The 19609-nt window shown below is 36.8% G+C and overlaps 1 protein-coding gene across 1 annotated transcript; it reads left to right on the top strand.

Annotated features, from left to right (window-relative positions):
- Positions 1 to 1853: 1853 nt before the first annotated feature.
- Positions 1854 to 18690, top strand: LOC111653170 (macrophage mannose receptor 1-like). The gene is made up of 31 exons (XM_087173305.1): positions 1854 to 2038; positions 2321 to 2677; positions 2962 to 3132; positions 3365 to 3520; positions 3671 to 3781; positions 4197 to 4334; positions 4508 to 4687; positions 5001 to 5155; positions 5437 to 5550; positions 6176 to 6291; positions 6409 to 6557; positions 6651 to 6850; positions 7775 to 7896; positions 8074 to 8146; positions 8266 to 8419; positions 8675 to 8713; positions 9426 to 9589; positions 9702 to 9763; positions 10758 to 10858; positions 10981 to 11123; positions 11321 to 11426; positions 12205 to 12332; positions 12497 to 12532; positions 13077 to 13182; positions 14113 to 14345; positions 15988 to 16153; positions 16392 to 16562; positions 16673 to 16789; positions 17629 to 17787; positions 17978 to 18004; positions 18096 to 18690. Exons 1-31 carry the CDS (start codon positions 1975 to 1977, stop codon positions 18359 to 18361), a joined length of 4284 nt encoding a protein of 1427 aa, XP_087029431.1. The 5' UTR covers positions 1854 to 1974; the 3' UTR covers positions 18362 to 18690.
- The last annotated feature ends 919 nt before the right edge of the window (positions 18691 to 19609 follow it).

Genomic DNA, 19609 nt, shown 5'->3' on the forward strand with positions numbered 1-19609 from the left:
CCACTACTTAAAACAAGCATGTTTTCTCTCCCTTTTGGTCACACACATGCACCTACTTCCCCATGTAGCATTGCTAAGCCAAGGGTTAAGGGTGTGGACCAATGAGAACAGATTTTCAGCACTTCCTCTCTAAGCTGACACTGATTCAATAACCGTATTTGTGCATCTAGCTGTCATATTTTTTTCCAGGCCCATTTACAACCATCTTTTATCATTTTTTCAATTGATCACTTGACAACTGAGCATTCAAAAAAGATAACATAAAACAAAAAATATACCTTAAAGTGCAAAAGTCAAGTGGATGACCATTGCCTGCAGTTTTTGTGGTGTGTTCAGTAACATTGGCTCTAGTTGGTCTCTAGTGACTATCCACATCATCCATCAGCCCATCCATTATTATATACCCACTTATTATAGCTGACACTTGGCAAGGTAAACCCTGTATTCCACCACACTGCTGACACCTACACCCAATTTAGAGTTGCCATGTAATCTACCCTGCATGTCTGCTGACTGTGGGAGTAATCCAGAGCACATGGAGGAAACCCATACAGGTGCAGGGAGACATTATGTGGTACAAGATGATACGAGGCAAAGCATCCTATCCAAAGGTTTCCTGTCAGGGCCCTTAGGGCTCTCGGTATGTTTGCCTAGTCCGGCTGCCTTCTTGTTGACTGTAAGACTGCCTTTTCCTTGGAAAGGACTGTACTGATCTATATCTGCTGGGAAGTATTCTACAGTGATAACATTAAATGATCAAACAAGCCATTCCATCAAAATACACGAAGCAGTAACTGATGTTCAAAAATGACTCGACTAGAAAAAGAAAAAGTTGAGAAAATTGGGGACATTCTGACATAATTTCTTGAGAAGGTGCAGCATTCGCTTAAAGAAACAAGTCAGCATAATGAGCGCTTCCTTGTTGTGAATATTGCACAATACTTTCACCTTTACTTTAACCTTCAAAGAAGTTAAGATTAACAAGAATTTCAAATGGCCAACCATAAGCTTCACCAGAATCATTGTAATTAACCACAATGTATCACATCTACTTCTCTTCTGTCTTTACATGTGGTGAATCACGTGAACTGTGGATTCATAGACACGAAATAAAACGAGGAACACTACTGCATAGGGATGCCACAATTACGTTTTTATGCTGCACATATTTGATCGTCTTTGAGTGCGATCGGCTGATGCGATCATTTTTGGAATGCATTGCAGATGGCATATGCTATATCAGTCTCACACACTTTGTAAAAGTTCCACATGGCTGTTTTGTTTTGGTGGCCTGTTGCACACCGGTGCATTGAACAAGGTGGAAGTAGGGACTACATTACATAGCACACAGTGCTTCTCTCAGCTGATCTCAGAATCAACCACAGGTGATCGGTTTTTAAGGTGATCTGTGACTAGCATTAGTGCCGATCTACTGATCACATATTTTGAATAAATCAGGGCATTCCTACTACTGTAGATGATTATAGTGTGGAATAACTGGTGGTTACCTTAATTGGTGTTAATAAAGAATAGAAAGATAATCTACCACCATCAAACATCGGAAATCTTTCACTCTGGTTCATGTGTTTGGTGTCTGTGTAGGAAGTTACTTAATGGAGCATGATTGTGACGCTTCCTGTTTTCCACAGTCTTTTTATTATGCAATGGCACACATCCACACAGCTAGGAATGCAGTTTGTTTTAAAATGAAACAGCTAAGTGTGCAAATATCAGCATTTGGGTTCTTCAAAAAAATTGAATTATTTCCCCTTCCTTGTTCATCTTAAGTAAAAAAGGTTTTTAAAAGAAAGTCTGACACAAGACAAATGAAAAGTCATGATGACAGGATGAGACATGATGTGTCAGTACTATTGAGACTGACTTTTGAGAACCACTCACACAGCTCTAAAATCCTTTGCGATAAATGCAGGGATTAAGTGTTCTGCCATAGGACATTTCAGAGGAATTCTTACAATGAGGATAACTTGTACATCTTTTGTGCTCCTCATCCAAATGCTCCAATGTTTGGCTTCAGATGGTACAGTATTCCAACTTTTAATTTTCAGCTTTTTATGAGATTCAGCAAATGTTCACTCTACTCTGTATATGAGATTGTTCTCTAACATGTGTCATTGAGTAACATATTTTGTGTTACCTGTGTTACCTAATGAATCCTTGTACATTTCAATATTGGCATAAGGCTTTTTTACTTTGTGCACTTTTAATTTGCAGACAATGTATTTAGACACAGTAAAACGAACTCCAAGGACAGACTGTGTTAACAGATGTCCTCTACAATGTCTCTCTTGTGTCTCTACAGATTCACCATTTCAACTAACTAACAAGGCCACTGGTTCTTGTTTGGTTCAAACAAATAACAAATGCAATGACATACGCTGGACGACTGGTGACCGACTTCTGATTCAACAGAGGAATAAGTGCCTGGGAGTCCAGGGGAAAAGTGTGGGGAGTGAAGTAAGCCTCTACGAGTGTGACGAAAACAGTGAACTCCAGAAGTGGGAATGCAAGAATGAAACAGTGCTCGCTCTCAAAGGCCAAGAGCTTTACATTGAGCTCACTGCAGATAACACAGCAGTCCTCTCTAAAACAATAGGACCCAATAACCACCTCGCAATTTCAGGGACGTCCAGTGGTGCCTGCACAAGGACATACAGAGGTACAGTACTGCATACAACAGTGTTGTTTTGACCGACTTGTATTCGCCACACTAGGATAATAACCACTGTCATAGAATTTCATGTACAAATCAAGAAAATAAAAAAATAAAACTAAAATGATATTTACATGTTAGCTTTATAAACTTGTTCATATCTATTCATGCAGTCACATTTACTTGATATATAAGGTCATATTTGTTTATAAATCTTTATTTGGAATGGAGAAAAGATATCATCTTTTGAAGTATTTTATCATATGGTTTTTTTTCTTATTCGCTTTCAGAACTCTATGCAATCAGTGGAAATGCAGCGGGAAAGCTCTGCATGTTTCCCTTTATGTATCGAGACCAGTGGTATTCAGACTGCACTACAGCTTCCTCAGAAAACCATCCTTGGTGTGCAATTGAAACAAACTATGAGTCAAGTAATCTCTGGGGCTACTGTCCAACTAACTGTGAGTAGTGCCAGTAAAAACTTAAAACACTTCAGGTGAAAGATGAAGGTTTGAGGAGCTGTAATTATTTTTAACTAATAATTATACGATTTAGGACTTGCCACTAGTTTTACAGTTAAGTAAATTTCCATCATTTAATCAAGGCCAAAATTCACAACTTTAGGTTACAGGGAGAAAGTATTACACATCATAGCAAATATTAACACCCATGTGTTGTACATTAATTTAACAGCCAAAGCAGACTGGCATGTAAACCCAGCAACAGGAGCAATTTACCAATTCAACACCCAGTCAGCTGTGACTTGGCCCCAGGCTGAGGCCAGCTGCAAACAGCAGGGTGCCTCCCTGCTTAGTATCATCAATCCTTACGAGCAGGATTATGTGACAGGTAAGGAGAAAATGACTCTACACTGGATGGGAAATCACCTTAGGGAATATACTATAACTGTATACCATCTGAACGTGTGAATGGATACTATTAATAAAACCAACTAGGAACATTGAACCTTAAAAACAACAACAACAATGCCCCCAACAGTACTACTGGGGAGAGGGGGCAGTAAGCTTTGGACTGGGCTGATCCTGGATCCAGAACATGGTTGGAAATGGTCCAATGGGAGACCTTACCGTTATATGAAATGGGACTCAGGTAAGTTTTTCCTCCACTTCAATACTTTGTGTTAATATTCTGACAAACATGTGTTTTTTCTATACATTAAGCAGAGCTAAAAATAGTTTTATCCCACAGGCTCATATCTATACTAGAAAAATGTCTATATTTGTTACAGCAGTACCAGTAAGTGCATTAATAGAAAGTTATGAAGTCCTTAAATTATATGCAGGCAGTAAGCTTAGAATAAAAACTGAAAATAGGGGGAAATGGTAAGCCTGGCTCATCATGTTATATCCTGTTTGTTTATGCCATAAAACTGAGTGTAAAAGCAGCCATATGATGTTTTATAGATAGTAATGTGCGGGACTTAAAGACTGCGGCAAATCCGACAACTTATATAAGGCTGTTTCGCAAAACCAGCATATCAAGTATAACCATCACTTTGTTTTAGGATATCCACTTCCTTATCCGGGACACAATTGTGCAATTGTTGATCCTACTGTACAGTACTCCTGGCAGAGTTTACCTTGCACCAAGAAAGTAGGATACATATGTTATACAAAAGGGCCTGAGGAAAATCCTAAACAAGGTAAAGAAAAAATATTCTATTCTAGTCTAAAATAGAATTTATTAGCAATACTCAACCTGTGGCTGCTAAACGAACCTAATTTTTTCCAATGCATTAAACTGAGTTATATTATCATTCAGTCAGTCCTCATATATTATTATCTGTCAGTCATTATATGTTCTTTTCATCATAAGCTGTTGAGACAGGATTTTGTTCAAGCCCTTGGATTTCCTACAATGGTCACTGCTTCCACCTTAATCGCACTCAGAAAACATGGTCTGAAGCTCAGAGAGAGTGCGTTCTTGAAGGAGGGGACCTAGTCAGCATCCGCAATGTGGAGGAGCAAAGCTTTGTCATCTCTCAACTAGGATATGGTACGTCAAGACAATAATATCAAAGAAACAAAGGTTTACCTTCAAGGAAGAATTTCTTTGGGTTAAGATGTTGTCCATGAACCCCAACGTCTCTGATTCAAGTCTGGTCACAGGCCTTTGTTGCATCGCCCTCTCCCTCATTTTCTGTCATCTCTTCACTATCGTTATCTAATAAAGACAGAAAATGCAGGACAAGCTAATTTTAGAGTCCCACAAGGAAGACATGAATAAAAACAAAACAATATCATTCAGTATATTAAGTTAGTGGATCATAATTTATGGAAAGATAATTTTCTTTTGTTCATGTCTGCAGCATCCACTGATGAGCTTTGGATTGGACTGAATGACAGGAAGACAGAGGGGCTGTTTGACTGGAGTGACCACTCTACTGTCAGCTTTACCAGCTGGGAGTTTGGGAAACTAGCTGTCTCCACAGATATTAAAGACTGCGTTCTCATCAGAGGAGAGGTAAGGAGCACTGTGTGGGTATGAGGCACATATCATCCATATGTACATGCACACACAGAGGGAAAGTGACATTAAATAATGTTCTTTCATTTGTCCAATAAACCAACACTAACAATTTATTTAGATGTACATGTGTTAAATTGAATATACAATATATTGTGTACTGCAGATGTCTGTATCAATAGTATGATATTACATTTACACTGACTTTTTGTTTGACATCTTCCTGCCAGTACATCCACTCTCCTCAAACATCAATACTTTATGGTTCTTTGTTGCAGAAGGGGAACTGGGTTGATCGTGTGTGTGATGAAAGACACGGTTTCATTTGTATGAAGAGGAGTGCTTCAAAACCAACTGGAGATGAAGTGGAGCAGGACGTAGGGTGTAAAACTGTGCGTTCTTTATTTATTCTTGTTAGTTTTAAAAAAATACACAAATAAAAAAAAAAAAGAGGTTAATACGACCACATCCAACTATAACCACTATAAACTCATCAGAACTTTTTAACCTTTTTTAAGCTCAGCTTTTTGGTTGTCTCCAGTGGCACCAAGCAGCAATTTGCAGTGCAGAAAAACCTAACCAAGAAAAACTATGCTACCACAGTTAAAATTTACATCAGTTTGAATGCAGCAAGTGAGAAATCCTACACAGTATACCTTCAAAGTTACCCCTCCTCCCCAGAGTGCAGAAAAGCGAAACAGAGACAGCGATGTGACCTGGTTGCTATGTTTTGCCTGTTTTTAGTTTAAAACTATATTTTAAAGCTATAGAATATCTATGTCTGCAATTATAGTGATGGAGTCTTTCATTTTTTCTGATATAGCATAGGTTTGAAAAGTAATTGAAAAATGAGACATGGTTAAAACTGATGGAGTGTGTTGCTTTCAGTCTGTTAGTTGTCAGATACACTGTACTACACTAAACTTTCTAGATTTTTTCTATTTTAGAAATCGCAGTAGAGTATGATAATTTATATAATGGTCATTTCATTTTTTTTTTTTTTGCCCAACAATCCAGGGGTGGAGGAAACATGGCTCATACTGCTACTTCATAGGGAAAGAGACCAAAACTTTTGATGAAGCTAAAGATGACTGCAAGAGTTCAGATTCTTACTTAGCTGATGTTTCAAATGGGTAAGAATGTTCATTTTCATTAACATACAACTGAGATTTAAAAACTGAATTTTAACAAAAGAAAAAATTAAGTAAGCCTTTAATATTTATGATTATGCTCTACTCTCGTATTTACAGGGTGGACAATGCATTCCTAGTCAGCTTGGTGGGGATGAGACCAGAGAAGTTCTTCTGGCTAGGACTCTCTAACCAGAAAAACACTGAAGAATTTGTGTGGAACAACACAGATATAGTGAGGTTTACTCACTGGAATGCAGAAATGCCAGGTATGGGGAAATATTATTTTTTATCTCCTGTAAAATGTGGTAGAAAGTGGTTTCACAACTGACATTTCACAATTTCTCCCTTGACAACGCAAGGTCACCGACAGGGCTGTGTTGCCATAAAAACTGGGATTTTTTCTGGCCTCTGGGATGTGCTGCCTTGTGCCAATAAGGAAAAATACATTTGCAAACACCTGGCAGAGGGGGCAGTTTTAACCCCCACCCCATCCACTCTTAACCCTCCAAAGTGTGCAGATGGCTGGAGTCCAGTGGTATTAAGAAACTACTGCTTTAAGGTACAACCATTAGAAAAAAAAGAAAATCCACCTCAGCTTAAAGGATAAGTTCATCTATCTTTATACAATACTAAAATATGCTACACACAGTGAGGCTTACTGCTTGATGTAATCGTTGCTATGCTAAGCAATGTAACTTCATAGTGCAGCTACACTGAAAGAAAAGTAGGACATGGGACAAAACTTTTGCTTTCGTCAGGACAAATTTCCATCAAAGTCATTTTTTTTCAGTATTTTGACCTGACTTATGGTATTGCATTTCTTCTATTTTCTTAACTTGAATCATATTAATGGGTGTCATGTGAACTCATGCTCGCGGAAAAGGGAAGCAACATAAAACCAGGTGGCATTGGTAATATAAACTCATTGTGTAGTCAAGAGGGTAAATAAGTTAAAAGTACAAACAAGGTGAGAGGATAACTAAAGAGGGGAACAGGGCAAAACAGATGCCACTTAAATAAAAAAATATATAACCAAAAGAAGATTATACCTTAACGGGAGATGCACAACTCAATTTCTAAACTAAAAATTAAAACTGGAACTGGAGACTCCTCCCCTCTGCTCCAACCAATTCCATTGCAGGGTCTAAGTAGCCTGATTTGAATACTTGATAGATATATTAAACCCATTAATATGGTCTCTTTAATTAAGGAATTATAACAGTTTCAGCTAGGTCAGTTGTTCCTCACTCATACACAAATGAATGCAACTTAGCAAAATCTAAAAAGATCTTTGATTCTACAGTTGAAATCTATGGTGTAAGTAGGATATCTAAATTCCACACTTTAAGTACCATGGTTCAGATATATAGAAATGCTTGTACATTGTTATAAAACAAAGCACTGAAATTACTCCAACCAGGTACACATATCAAGAGTGCATCAGAACTTGGTGTGAAGTGACATGTTGAACCTCTTTGTGAAGTTGTTTACAGAGCCATCTTTCAAAAAGAGAACCTGGTATGAGGCCAGAGATTACTGCATGACCATTGGAGGAGACCTGCTCAGCATCCACAGCGCTGTTGAGCTTGATATGCTGGATGATCGGTACAGCAAATTGCACGATTAAAAAGAAAAAAAAAAAAAAAAAAAAAAAAAAGTGGTTGCCGTAGATGATAAAAGGTTGAATATTGTCTAACAGACTTCTGGGACATCACCTCTACAGGAAACTTTTTACAAAAAGGTTGTATGCTTAAATCATTAAAATATGGTTGTCCATCATAGCGATGGAGAAGTCTGGATTGGACTTAGTGCCCCTGACCCAGTCACCAGTTTTGTATGGAGCGATGGATCCCCAGTGAGTTAATAGCTTTTTATTTCAGTTGTTATTTATAGTTTATAGTTTACGAGACTCAATTAAATAGACTATGTAGTTCTAAATCACTCATCATTATTTTATGTTTGTTGTTGTTGCAGCTGCAGTTCCAACACTGGAGGTATGATGCGCCAAACAATAAAAATAATGTAGAATTTTGTGTTGAATATCAACTGTATTGGCGGAGGATCGGTGAATCTTGGAATGATGTGCACTGTGAGACGTACCGTGGATGGCTGTGCCAGATCCTTGCAGGTTAAATAATAATATTGATAATAATGATGAAAAAAATACTAATGCATTTTTTTTCTGCCTTGTTTGGTTATCAGGTTTTTGAAGATTATGAAACTTTTTGTAGCATTTGCTGAAGGTTAATTGATCAAGCCTGACTTTCCAATAATGTCAATCCTCACATTTATTAAGGTGTATGCAGCCTCAGCTTGAAGCTAACTACTACCACTCTGGTGCTCTATTCAGTGTTCAGATTATAATATTCTTCCGTTCTTACAGGAGTGATTCCAAAGCCACCTCCAGACCCTGTCACTCCTGGTAAGTGGGCCATTTCCCTAAAAAAACACAGAGTATACATTGGAAATGTACTTTTAAGCCAAACCTTGTTTTCTTGCTAACTTTACATTTCTGTTCTGATTGAAAATGAATTTCTAATTGACAATATGTAGACGCACTAAAAATGAATGGAGGTCAGCCACAAAGATAAATGACAGCAGCTCGCACTTGTTGGCCATCTGTTATTCTCTGAAGCTGCTGCTGCAGATTGATCCTTGTTTAATATTTAGTGTGCCACACTAGCTACACACCTTTACATTAAAACTTCAGACTTCAAACAAAAATACTGCGATTCTGTAAGACTGTACTTAAATTAAATACTAATGTTAGTATGCTAACATGCCCAAGTTTACAATGCTAACATGTTGATGTTGAGCAGGTATAATGTTTACCATGATCACCATCTTAGTTTGATGGCACTAGATGAAAAGTTGTGGTATCACCTAACTCAATGCTAAACTCATGGTAACCCACAAAGTCAGTAGGATTCAACCTCTGGGGAACATGAATATCTGTAAAATGATCTGTAATCCATGTTCATGACACATTTCTGTCTAAAGCAACATGATGGACCAACAGAGTGACCAACCAACATTGCTATCCAAACAGCCATGCTGCTTGCATGGGAAGCATCTGGAAACTTGAACCTACACATATACTAGTGACATATTGCATAATTTTAAAATGTTTTCAGACTACAATAGGTCGTTGGATGGGTGGTTAGAATGGAAAGGAAATCAGTATTATCTTAACAGCAAGTTGATGGCCATGGAAGACGCTCGTCACTTCTGCCAACAGAAGCATGCTGACTTGGTGACTATAAACAGTGAAGCTGAAAGTGTCTTTTTATGGAAACAGGTAAGCAGTGACATTTATACCACATTACTCATTAACAACGGCGTTTAAGAGCAGAACATACTGAAATTTAAGTTCTGCTGGTTTTATTATATGCCTCTGTCTGTATATGTAGATATCCAATTCTTATTGGCCTTACTGGATTGGCCTGAATGTAGATCTTGATGGAACGTTCACGTGAGTATGAATTAAGTAATGAGTAATGGACTAGGCCTAAATACAAAATATAAAATAAAGTCAAGAAAAGAAGTTGGATTGAATGATGGAAAATCTTTCAAAAAAAGTCTATGTGATAACTTTTTTGAGGTTCAGTCTGAAGATCTGCACCAATTTTAGTGAAGATTACAGTTTAATTTACAGGTTTTCATAAAATCCAAAATAGCGCTTACATCAATTACGTTTACCTGACAAGTTGTCATGTGTCAAACTTCTATGATATAATCAGACACAAGAATTTTGATTTTAAGGAAACAGTATAAACAGTTCAAAGGCAATTTTTATAACTGCAATTTTTATTATTGCACTGAAGTCAAAGGGAATAAGATTTCTTCCTCCTGATGGGGTTCAGATTCCATGTGCAAAGTTAAGTTTTCATACATAAAAGAATTGTGCAGTTCTGAACTCACTTTCTGTTTGGCGGTTTTGCAGCCATATTTGATCGGCTCTGTAAGACGAACTAGATGTACCACTATCTTCACTAGCTAGTTTCTAACTGTGTGTGTCTGGTCATGAGTGCTGGGCAGGTAGTGTAAAATCAGTTCTTTAGAACTTTTCAACAAAAACAGCTGCCAGCCAACACTATTACGGAGGTTGATAAGAGCCGAGTCTGCAGGCCAGAAAACCAAAACAGTAATCCATAATAGACAAAAGGCTCTGTCAAGCTAAGGGGGATGAGTTTGGTAGTAGTTCTGTGAGTTTGCCATTCCAAAATACCTCTTCAAATTATTCATTTACAAGAATTGTTAATATAAAATATTGTTTGGTGCATCTTTAATTATGAAGCTGCTCAATTATTTCTTTGTTTATAAAATTATAAGATTTGGTGGCCTGGATTCAAGGGCAGAACTCACATTTTGTTGTGTAACCATGTATAACATTAAAAAAAGAGATCGAAATTAAAATGTTAAAGTAATGCGTCTTAAAATTTGAATTGATTTTCTTGTGTTCTAAGGTGGATGGATGGTTCTCCAGTGGAGTTTCAAAGGTGGGATGAAAAGCAACCTGATTTCCAGAACAATGATGAGAATTGTGCTATCATCACTAGCTCTATGGGTGAGTAACCCAAAATTGATTAATCTTCACTGGCATACTTTCATATGAATTCATCTGAGATCAGATGTAAAAATGCAAATTTTTTCCCTGAAATTAATTTCATATTTTGGATTGGCTCACAGGATTTTGGCATGATAATAATTGTGGGTATGAGCACAGATCCATTTGTAAACGCAGTGGCTCATCACCTGCCAATGCCACTGTAGCACCAACAGTTCCTCCAAGAGGTGGCTGTCCACAAAACTGGAAAAGATTTAAGTCAAAGGTCAGAGGCAACTTTTATTATCTCTTATAATAGTTGTTTCAAGGGATTCAAGGGAATATCACCTGTAATGTACCTGTAATGAAATGGGCCTTCAATCTGACAACACTGCCTTTTAAGCATCCATCTATTCATGGGTGAAAAAATAATCTACTGCTCATTTGAAATATAACACAAAGCTGTCGATTTTTCACCTATAGTGTTACAACATCATTAATAGCCAGAGGGAGACATGGGAAGGAGCAAGGACACAATGTAAAGCAATGGGAGGAAATCTAGCCTCAATTCTCTCTAGACATGAGCAAGGTTTGTTTTATGATTTTTCCAGAAAGCTACCATTTCTATATTCCATTGAAATATATATATATAATTTCATACACCAGAAATGTATAGTTTTATGAAATATTTCATAAAACTATAAATTTCTTGTCGGTGTTAGCCAGAAACAATGGGCCTCATTATTAAAAGAGTTAAAAACGTTGTTTGGGTTAACCAAGAATTTTTGCTGGCTTCCTCAATATTGTCCTTTATCCAAAATGTAAGTCCACAAGTATAACATTTATATTAAGTAGATTTTGAAACTTTTCCATCATAGACCTTTTGGCGTTCAGGGCTTATCCAACCAAAAGCATTTTTAGAATAAAATGGAGCTCAGAGCACACGCTATTTATAGTGAAAGAGCGTGCAAAACCCAGTGTGCAGAGGTTAATATTGACATATGATTGTTTTCTTGGCTAAGTGAGCAGTGGAAACGTTTGTTCTCAGAGTAGAAAGGTATGAAATGCTGAGCTAAGTTATGTACATGTCAAAGAGGTGTGGCCCTGACACACACAAAAATAAAAAATAAAAACCTCAATGAAAATGATCAAGATGTGCATAGCCTCACATTATTTTCTGTCTTCTAGTAAATGTTGTACTTAAACATACCACAAAGACTACAGGTAACATCAGACTAACCATAAACTGTACATGTATGGTATATTCTGCACCTCGTGCCACTGCATTTAAATAGTTTTCTATTATGCTCAAAATACAAACTGTCAATGTCTAATTGAAAATTGTTACATTTGTGTTACATTTTCAGTGTTTTTGTCAACTCAAATGGCCACGGCTACTACAGACCTATGGATTGGTTTTCATAGGCAACGTGGTTTTGCGTTTTACTGGACAGATGGGCGACCAAAGCAGCGATACAGCAACTGGGGGACTGTAGTAAGTGGATAATGTGATTGTTGCACTAAAATTTGAAATACATGAGTTATGTGGTGCACTACTAAAACCTGTTTTGCTACAGGGATTAAAACTTTCTTTACAAGTGCAACAAGGTTTGTGTGCTTTTTATGAAAATGTGACACTTTGTTTCTCCACTGTTACAGAGCCGTTCTCTGAGATTTAGACAGGATTCTTATAAGGTAACATGTTTAAGCTTTACTTTACTTGAAGCATAACAATTTAGGTCAGAAACAACTGAGACATATTGGTTTTACATTGCAGAGGCATTGCTATTAGAGAAAGTGCTTTTATCATGATGAGTTGAACTACTTTGATCATTTAATTTTAATGTGTAAAACCATTTCTTTTTGTCTTGACTACAGCAAAAATACAATAAACTTTCATGATGAGCTGGGCTTTTGCCTCTGCCATACACAACCTTTAAAAGGGTAAAAAGAAAAAAAAAAACCTGGCTTAGTTCAAGTTAACATGGAAAACTAGTCATTGTTCAGTGGATGGTGATTTATATGATCATATATTACCATTAGGGCCTCCTCTTAACCAAATATGATTGCTGTCTTGACACGGATGCCAAAGATTCACACTACTCGCATAGGAACAATAGAGTTTAGGAGATCCTTCTGCATGATTGCATTTATCAGCAGTTTTCATGACTGCTCCATGATGGACCCAATTCTTACAATAGTTTGCCCTTAACATCACTATTCTCCCTCTGTGCTTCAGGAAAAGGACTGTGCTGTGATGACCACGGATCCTAACATTGGCACAGGGAGATGGATAGCAATGTCCTGCAATGACACCAATGGATATGTCTGTCTTCGAAATCTTGGTGAGCCTATTCTCTGGCCTTTCTCTTTAATACAATTCCTGTGGCCTAGAGTGATTTTAGTAGACAAGAAATGGCACAGTATTGTCCACTGGTATTAGTTACATGTAGCAATTTCCAAGGCATTTGTCATCTGCTACTCACTTATTCAATTAAATCAAGAAATAATGAAGACATGTCTTGTTTTAAGATATATTCAGTTTGATATCATGAGCTACAAAAATAACATAAAATCTTCATGTTTAAGCAGTTAGAAATAGCAAATATTTGACATTGATTATTTAATCAACTGATCGTTGCAGCTCTAATTCAGATGTTTACTTTTATCAGATATTCTTTATTTCCTTAACTGATAAAACTTGTACTAAAATACATGACTAAACAAACAACAGCTGGTGTATTTTAGAATTAATAATTTTCAGTGATGAAAATACAAGTGATAATGAGGTAAATTCTGAAATTCAGGAGCCACTTTGCAATTGCTTGGGTAGATCTATCCCATGCAATGTGTTTGGGGATACATTTAGTGACATTTATGCATTTATTTGGAATTAAAAAAGAAGGCTTTGAAAAAAAGGCCTAAATTTTGCACTAGCCACAGTGCACTTTTGAGTATATTTCAATGTAGTGATGATTCCACCTTTGAATCCTCTAATTAAACTAAAGCAACTGATGATCTGTTGTGTAACCGTATTTGATCAGTATTTCCCAATGATCAATGTTGTGATTTCATTAAAAATTTAAGATGCCTTACATTGTATTTCAAACATGTGCCTATTCGAATACAATGGTTTTATAATTGGGTGAGTGAGTAATTTCATTCTTTTCAGGAAAAGGGAAAAGAAAAGTAACTTTTAAGCATCTATGTAATGGAGCCCCTGACACAAAGATGAATGGAAAAACTAAATTTGTCAAATTTATCACCCCAAACAGATCCATCTCTACCAGACTCTCCTGAACCAACAGTCCCTATTGAATATGTCAAAGTATTTAATGACTCTATCAAGGTTGTTACTCAACCATTGAACTGGGATGCAGCCCAGAAGCGCTGTCAAAGTGATGATGCCAACCTGGCTAGCCTACGAAATGGGTGGTCAGAGGTCTATATTGAGCTGATGGCTTTGAATCTGAACTCTCCTCTGTGGATTGGACTGAAAAAAACGCAGGTACAAGGCACAAAGTGTCTCAAACAGCACACAGCAAAATAACACGACTAACCTCTGCTTGTAACTTGATGTTTCTTAATAAATGTTCAAGTAAAAATGTTGATAACAGGAGCATCCAGGCTGAGTGGTTAGGGCACATACCATATTGTCATAATGACCACTGAGCAGCATGTCCCCTGTTCAATGAATTTCCTGTTGTGTTCACCTGTTGGCTGTTTATGATCATTAAATAGCCAAGAGCGGAGGAGGAGGTCTTCCTTACAGCGCTCTAAATGGTCAGTTAAGAATCGTTGGCTATCGGTCAGATAAAAAAAAAAAATTCAAAATGCTATGCTACAACCCTGGTTTTACGAATGAGAATAAGAGTTCGTATGATGCCTGATGCCTTGTGCCGTCTCCAGACAACATCACTGAATAAAGCCCTTAGCCCTTTCCACTTAACCAAGTCTCTACACTTGGCCATGACAGACTGATTGGGCCCCTCGGGCTTACATCACTGCATCTGTCTTACAGTATAAAACCATCAGAAACGTCCTCTAGCACCCATAATTAAGCTCCTGAACAGGTGTCATATATATGACACAGATATATATATATATATATCTCTATATACAGATATATATATATATATCTTTTTTTTTTTTAAACTGTAAAAGAAAAAATATGGGAAGTCCGTGTCTGACTGGAAACACAAGCGGAACCGATGTTAAGCGTGCAAGGTGATAGCCTCCACTTTCCAGTTTGACAAATGCTCTTTAGATAGGCCTTTGCCAGCTGTCTGGGACGACAACAACAAAAAAAAAAAAAAAAAAAAAAAAAGGCACGGGTACCCAGCAGTCAACTGTGAACAGGCAGAAAAATTTGTGATGCAACCTGGTGCACCGCCCTGGCAATTGATATAAGCAATCGTTGCAGTGTTTTCAGACCGTATCAGAATGTGTCGCCCCTCTATGATTCGCGAAATGCTGCAGAGCCAGCCATATTTTCTCCAGCTATAAAGCATTGATGTCTTGGGTCTTGTGTTCTCCCAAACGCCTGTTGACCATCGCATACTGCTCCCCAACCATATAGCGAGGTGTCGTTTTTAATCACCAAACGGAGTGTAATCGGACCCATCTGAACACCGGTTGAGAGTTTGAGGGGGTTCATCCAGAACAGCAGTGTCTCTTGACTGTGATTGACACTAGGTCTACTCGATTATGGCAAAAATGATCAATATTGACATCACGATTATTCAGCACAATTTCTCATTGACTTTGGGGAAAAAAAAAAAAAAAGCTATCTTTTTCTCTTAGGGGAGGCTCACTTTCCAACACCCCTGATTTATATTATTTATAACTTTTATGATGCCAAATGTTTTTTTATGCTATTGCGCATGACATGTATCATGAAATCCTAATAGAGCAACATTAGTATGCTTACATATATAGATGATTTAGATCCACAAGAGCCAATTTTACAAAAGAAAACATTTCACATACTTTGACAGTGTTGAAAGCCATCTAAATGTAGGAAAAGATAAGAGAGTATATTCATTTTAAAATAAAGTTCCCAATAATTACAGATGTCTGTATAAAAAAAATTTTAAAAATCTGTTTGATAAGTGATGCTGAATGCAGGTTGATCAATCTTTGCTCTCCAGACTGGCAGATATTTCACATATGTTGATGGCTGGCATATGACCTTATCCAATTGGGATACAGGGGAACCAAGTGTGAACCAAGATTGTGTATATGTGGATGTGGATGGAAGATGGAAGACCGCCAACTGCAATAAGAAAATGACAAGTATTTGTATGAAGACTACGGGTAGGGCTCATGCCAATATTAACATCTGGACCACTGTTTCAATATTGATACAAATTAATTATTAATTAGATGAACTTAATTGATTATAAGCTGTCATCATTGTATATTGTTTTAAATGTGACAAACTTTACTTTTTCTAAAACAGTGTCAAATAGGTGCTTACTTCAGTGCACTGGATTTGAAAGTATGTACTGTAATTAGATAACCTCAGTGTCATCACCGTCTCTACCATTCACAGACATACCACCAACAGAGTCAAGTGATTTCCCAGGATTTTGCCCCGAGGACCCAGAAACAACTAGATACGGACGCCACAAGTCCACTTGGCTACCATTTAAGGGTCACTGTTACCTCTTTCATACAGGAAGCACTGACTGGCCAGATGCATCTGCTAAATGTGTGAAATATGGTAAGGATTTTCCATGGATTGTCTAATAGATATTTTCAATCACTCAGTTGTGTTTTGCTTTAATCAAGGACCTACTGTTTTTTTGTTTGTTGGCTTGTTTGTTTGTGAAGGTGCAACTCTTACCAGCATTGAAGACCCCTCTGAGCAACAATTTATTCAAAACAATGTGAATATATATAAAGACGGCGAATCCGCTTTCTGGATCGGCTTGTATAAAACTCACAAAGGTACTGTCACATTGTCAGTGGAGAAACATTAAGCCACAATGAACATGAAAAGAAAATAATCTTTGTAAATCAGAAGCTCTGAAACAAAGAGGTTATAAAATTATTGTATGTTGATCATTCATTCGTGCTGAATGGAGAACTGAAACTGGCATAGAAACTACATTTGGTCAACAACAAATGTAAATGAATATATTAGCTGTACCAGTCAATATCTTTATGTTAAATATGGATTGAGAGACTTTGTATAATATGAAAGGCATTGCCTTTAATGACAAACCAAGTGAGGACTCACCACCCAGCTCTTACAATTGCCTTCAGGTTTAAGAGAGTTGTTTTAGCATATTTCCTCTTCTTTTGATTTTCAGTTTGGTTGAGATTCAAACCAGAATACTGAAGACTGAACACATTAACAAATGCTAATGTTGCTCTGTATGTGTATGCTTATATATTTGCCCAAAACAACTTTATAAAAAGGTGGTAATATGTCAACGTTGTGTTTTCAGTAATTAATTAATGTGGCTCTGAGATTACATTTCACAAAATTCCCTCTCTTTTTCAGATCAATCGTTTAATCTTTTTTTATAGGTTTTTTTTTTCTTTCCCCACAGTATAAACAATATATTAAATGTTACATTATAGATTATGAAAGCACATTTGGAAATCTACAGTCTTGCTAAATCTTGTTTCATTTCACACCACACTGAAAGAAATGATGTTGAGTATCAAACTAAAGAAATGCTTCATCTGGGACAAAAAGAAAAAAAAAAAAAAAAAAAAAATTAAAAAAAAACAGTACAGAGAAAAAAAAAAAAAAAATACTGAATTTTCTTTGTCCCCAGACTTATGGAAGTGGTTGGACAAAACAGTAATGGACTACACTAACTGGGATGTAAGTCAACCTGGTAAAGGCATTTATGCAACGATTGAATCGTCAAATGGGGGGTGGAGAACAAGCAGACAGTGGCCAAACAGAGGATACATTTGCAAAATAACCAAAGGTGAGACCGTCACTTATTAGGATTTATATCTAAGTTTCAATTAAAGTAATAGTTTTACAATGACTGGTAACTCATTCTGTACTAAAACTAACAAATTAAATCAAAATAATATAGACTATGCTGTCAATGAAATAATAAAGAAAAGCACTTTAGTCCTTTATAAAAGTTTATGTAATGTTTGTTTTTCTAGTATTACAAGACACACCATCGACAACAGGTAAGTTCCATCTCTTCATCATTATTATTTGACTCATAATTATGATTTAGTTGTTACGATTGAAAATCATTTCTGTGTTGAATCTGTACAGTAAGTCCAACGGTGGATCTTCAAACCCATGGCCACATAATTTTGACAACTGTTCTGGTTATCAGTACAGTTGGCGTGGGGATATTCATCATCCTCTTTATCCTCAAGAAGTCTGGCCACCGCCTACCCATCTCTGAAAAGTCAACTAACTTTGACAATGCACACAACGTCTCCAGCAATGAGCAGTTCCAGTGTGATCTGGTGGCCACCAATGAGCTGGTACCAAATGCAGAGGAAGAGAGCCCTGAGCCTGTTATAATGTTGTAATGTAAATACCAACAGAGTGCTACAGGTATTCTTAATTAGAGAACCAATAACTTTAATGCAGTTGGCAATAACTAACCTTAATCAACATAACTATTAAAGCTGTAGAAGGGCGACATTTTAATCCACGCTTTATTTCACATTAAGATACTCTACCTGCTAGGAATGTGCAGTGGACTTTTGCATTTGCCAGACTGCTAACTGTGTAAATTACCTTTTATCTGTCTAGAAATTCTGGTGACTCCTAAGACACTGTATGTCTTGCTGATGAGAATCAAAACAACTGTTCTAAAAGATGTTGTAAATAATAAAACAATGTCATCTACATTAAATCTTATATTTGACTTTTCCCTAAAAAAAAAAATCATAGTGGGTTTATCGGTGCACTGGAGTGCTTCACTTTGCTTAGCTTAAATAACGTTTTTTTATTAGCATTTTCTTCATGTTTACATATCTAGTCCACCACTTCTGACAAATTCTTAAAAATTTAACTGCAGAGCCACTAAACGGCAGCAACAGTCCAGCATGAACAAATCAATGAATACCTAACAATTTACAAACAGCATGTAAAAAAAAGGGAAAAACAATTGAGCTCCTATTTATTCACTGCTTGTGCACTCGGATATTATTAACCAGGTAGGGAAATTTGTTCTCTTATAATGATAAATGATGTGGAAATGTATCAGTGGATTCGCTGTGTAAAGGAGGGGTGACTGTTTCTTGAACGCTAAAATACATTTTAAAATCCAATTCAACATGTTTCTTATTTAGCTTCTCAGCATACAAAAATTATGTACAACAGTGCAATGTGAAACTATACTCTGTTACAGGTTACACAGGTTGGACCAAAAACATTTACAGAAGGTTATATTCACATCAAAAACCATAAATGTATGAAGTACTATGCACTTTAAAGTACTGTGAAACTTTCAATATTTAGATTCTTTTCTGTCCATCAGAAAACCATCAGGGAGGCATCTATCTGGTCCTAAACTCACTCTGCAGCATGACAGCAACATCAACAAGACAACAAGGACTTTTAAAGGCAAAGGATGGTCAGAGGCAAAGGTTATTTCTGTTTAAGGCCCTTCCTATGAAGTTAACTGATGGATTTTAAAAAACGAATTACTGCACTATTTTTAAAAGATCACGTCTTCGCTTTACTTTTAATGCACTAATGTCTTTGCACAGCACTACATATGCTTAGTAGGATGTATCAAAGGGAGCCTACAAGCCCTACAGTATTTTAGT

The sequence above is a fragment of the Seriola lalandi genome, unplaced genomic scaffold (genome assembly GCF_002814215.2).
Source record: "Seriola lalandi dorsalis isolate HSWRI2012SDOR001 ecotype SW California unplaced genomic scaffold, Sedor1 jcf7180002054168, whole genome shotgun sequence".
In the NCBI taxonomy this organism is placed as follows: domain Eukaryota; kingdom Metazoa; phylum Chordata; class Actinopteri; order Carangiformes; family Carangidae; genus Seriola; species Seriola lalandi.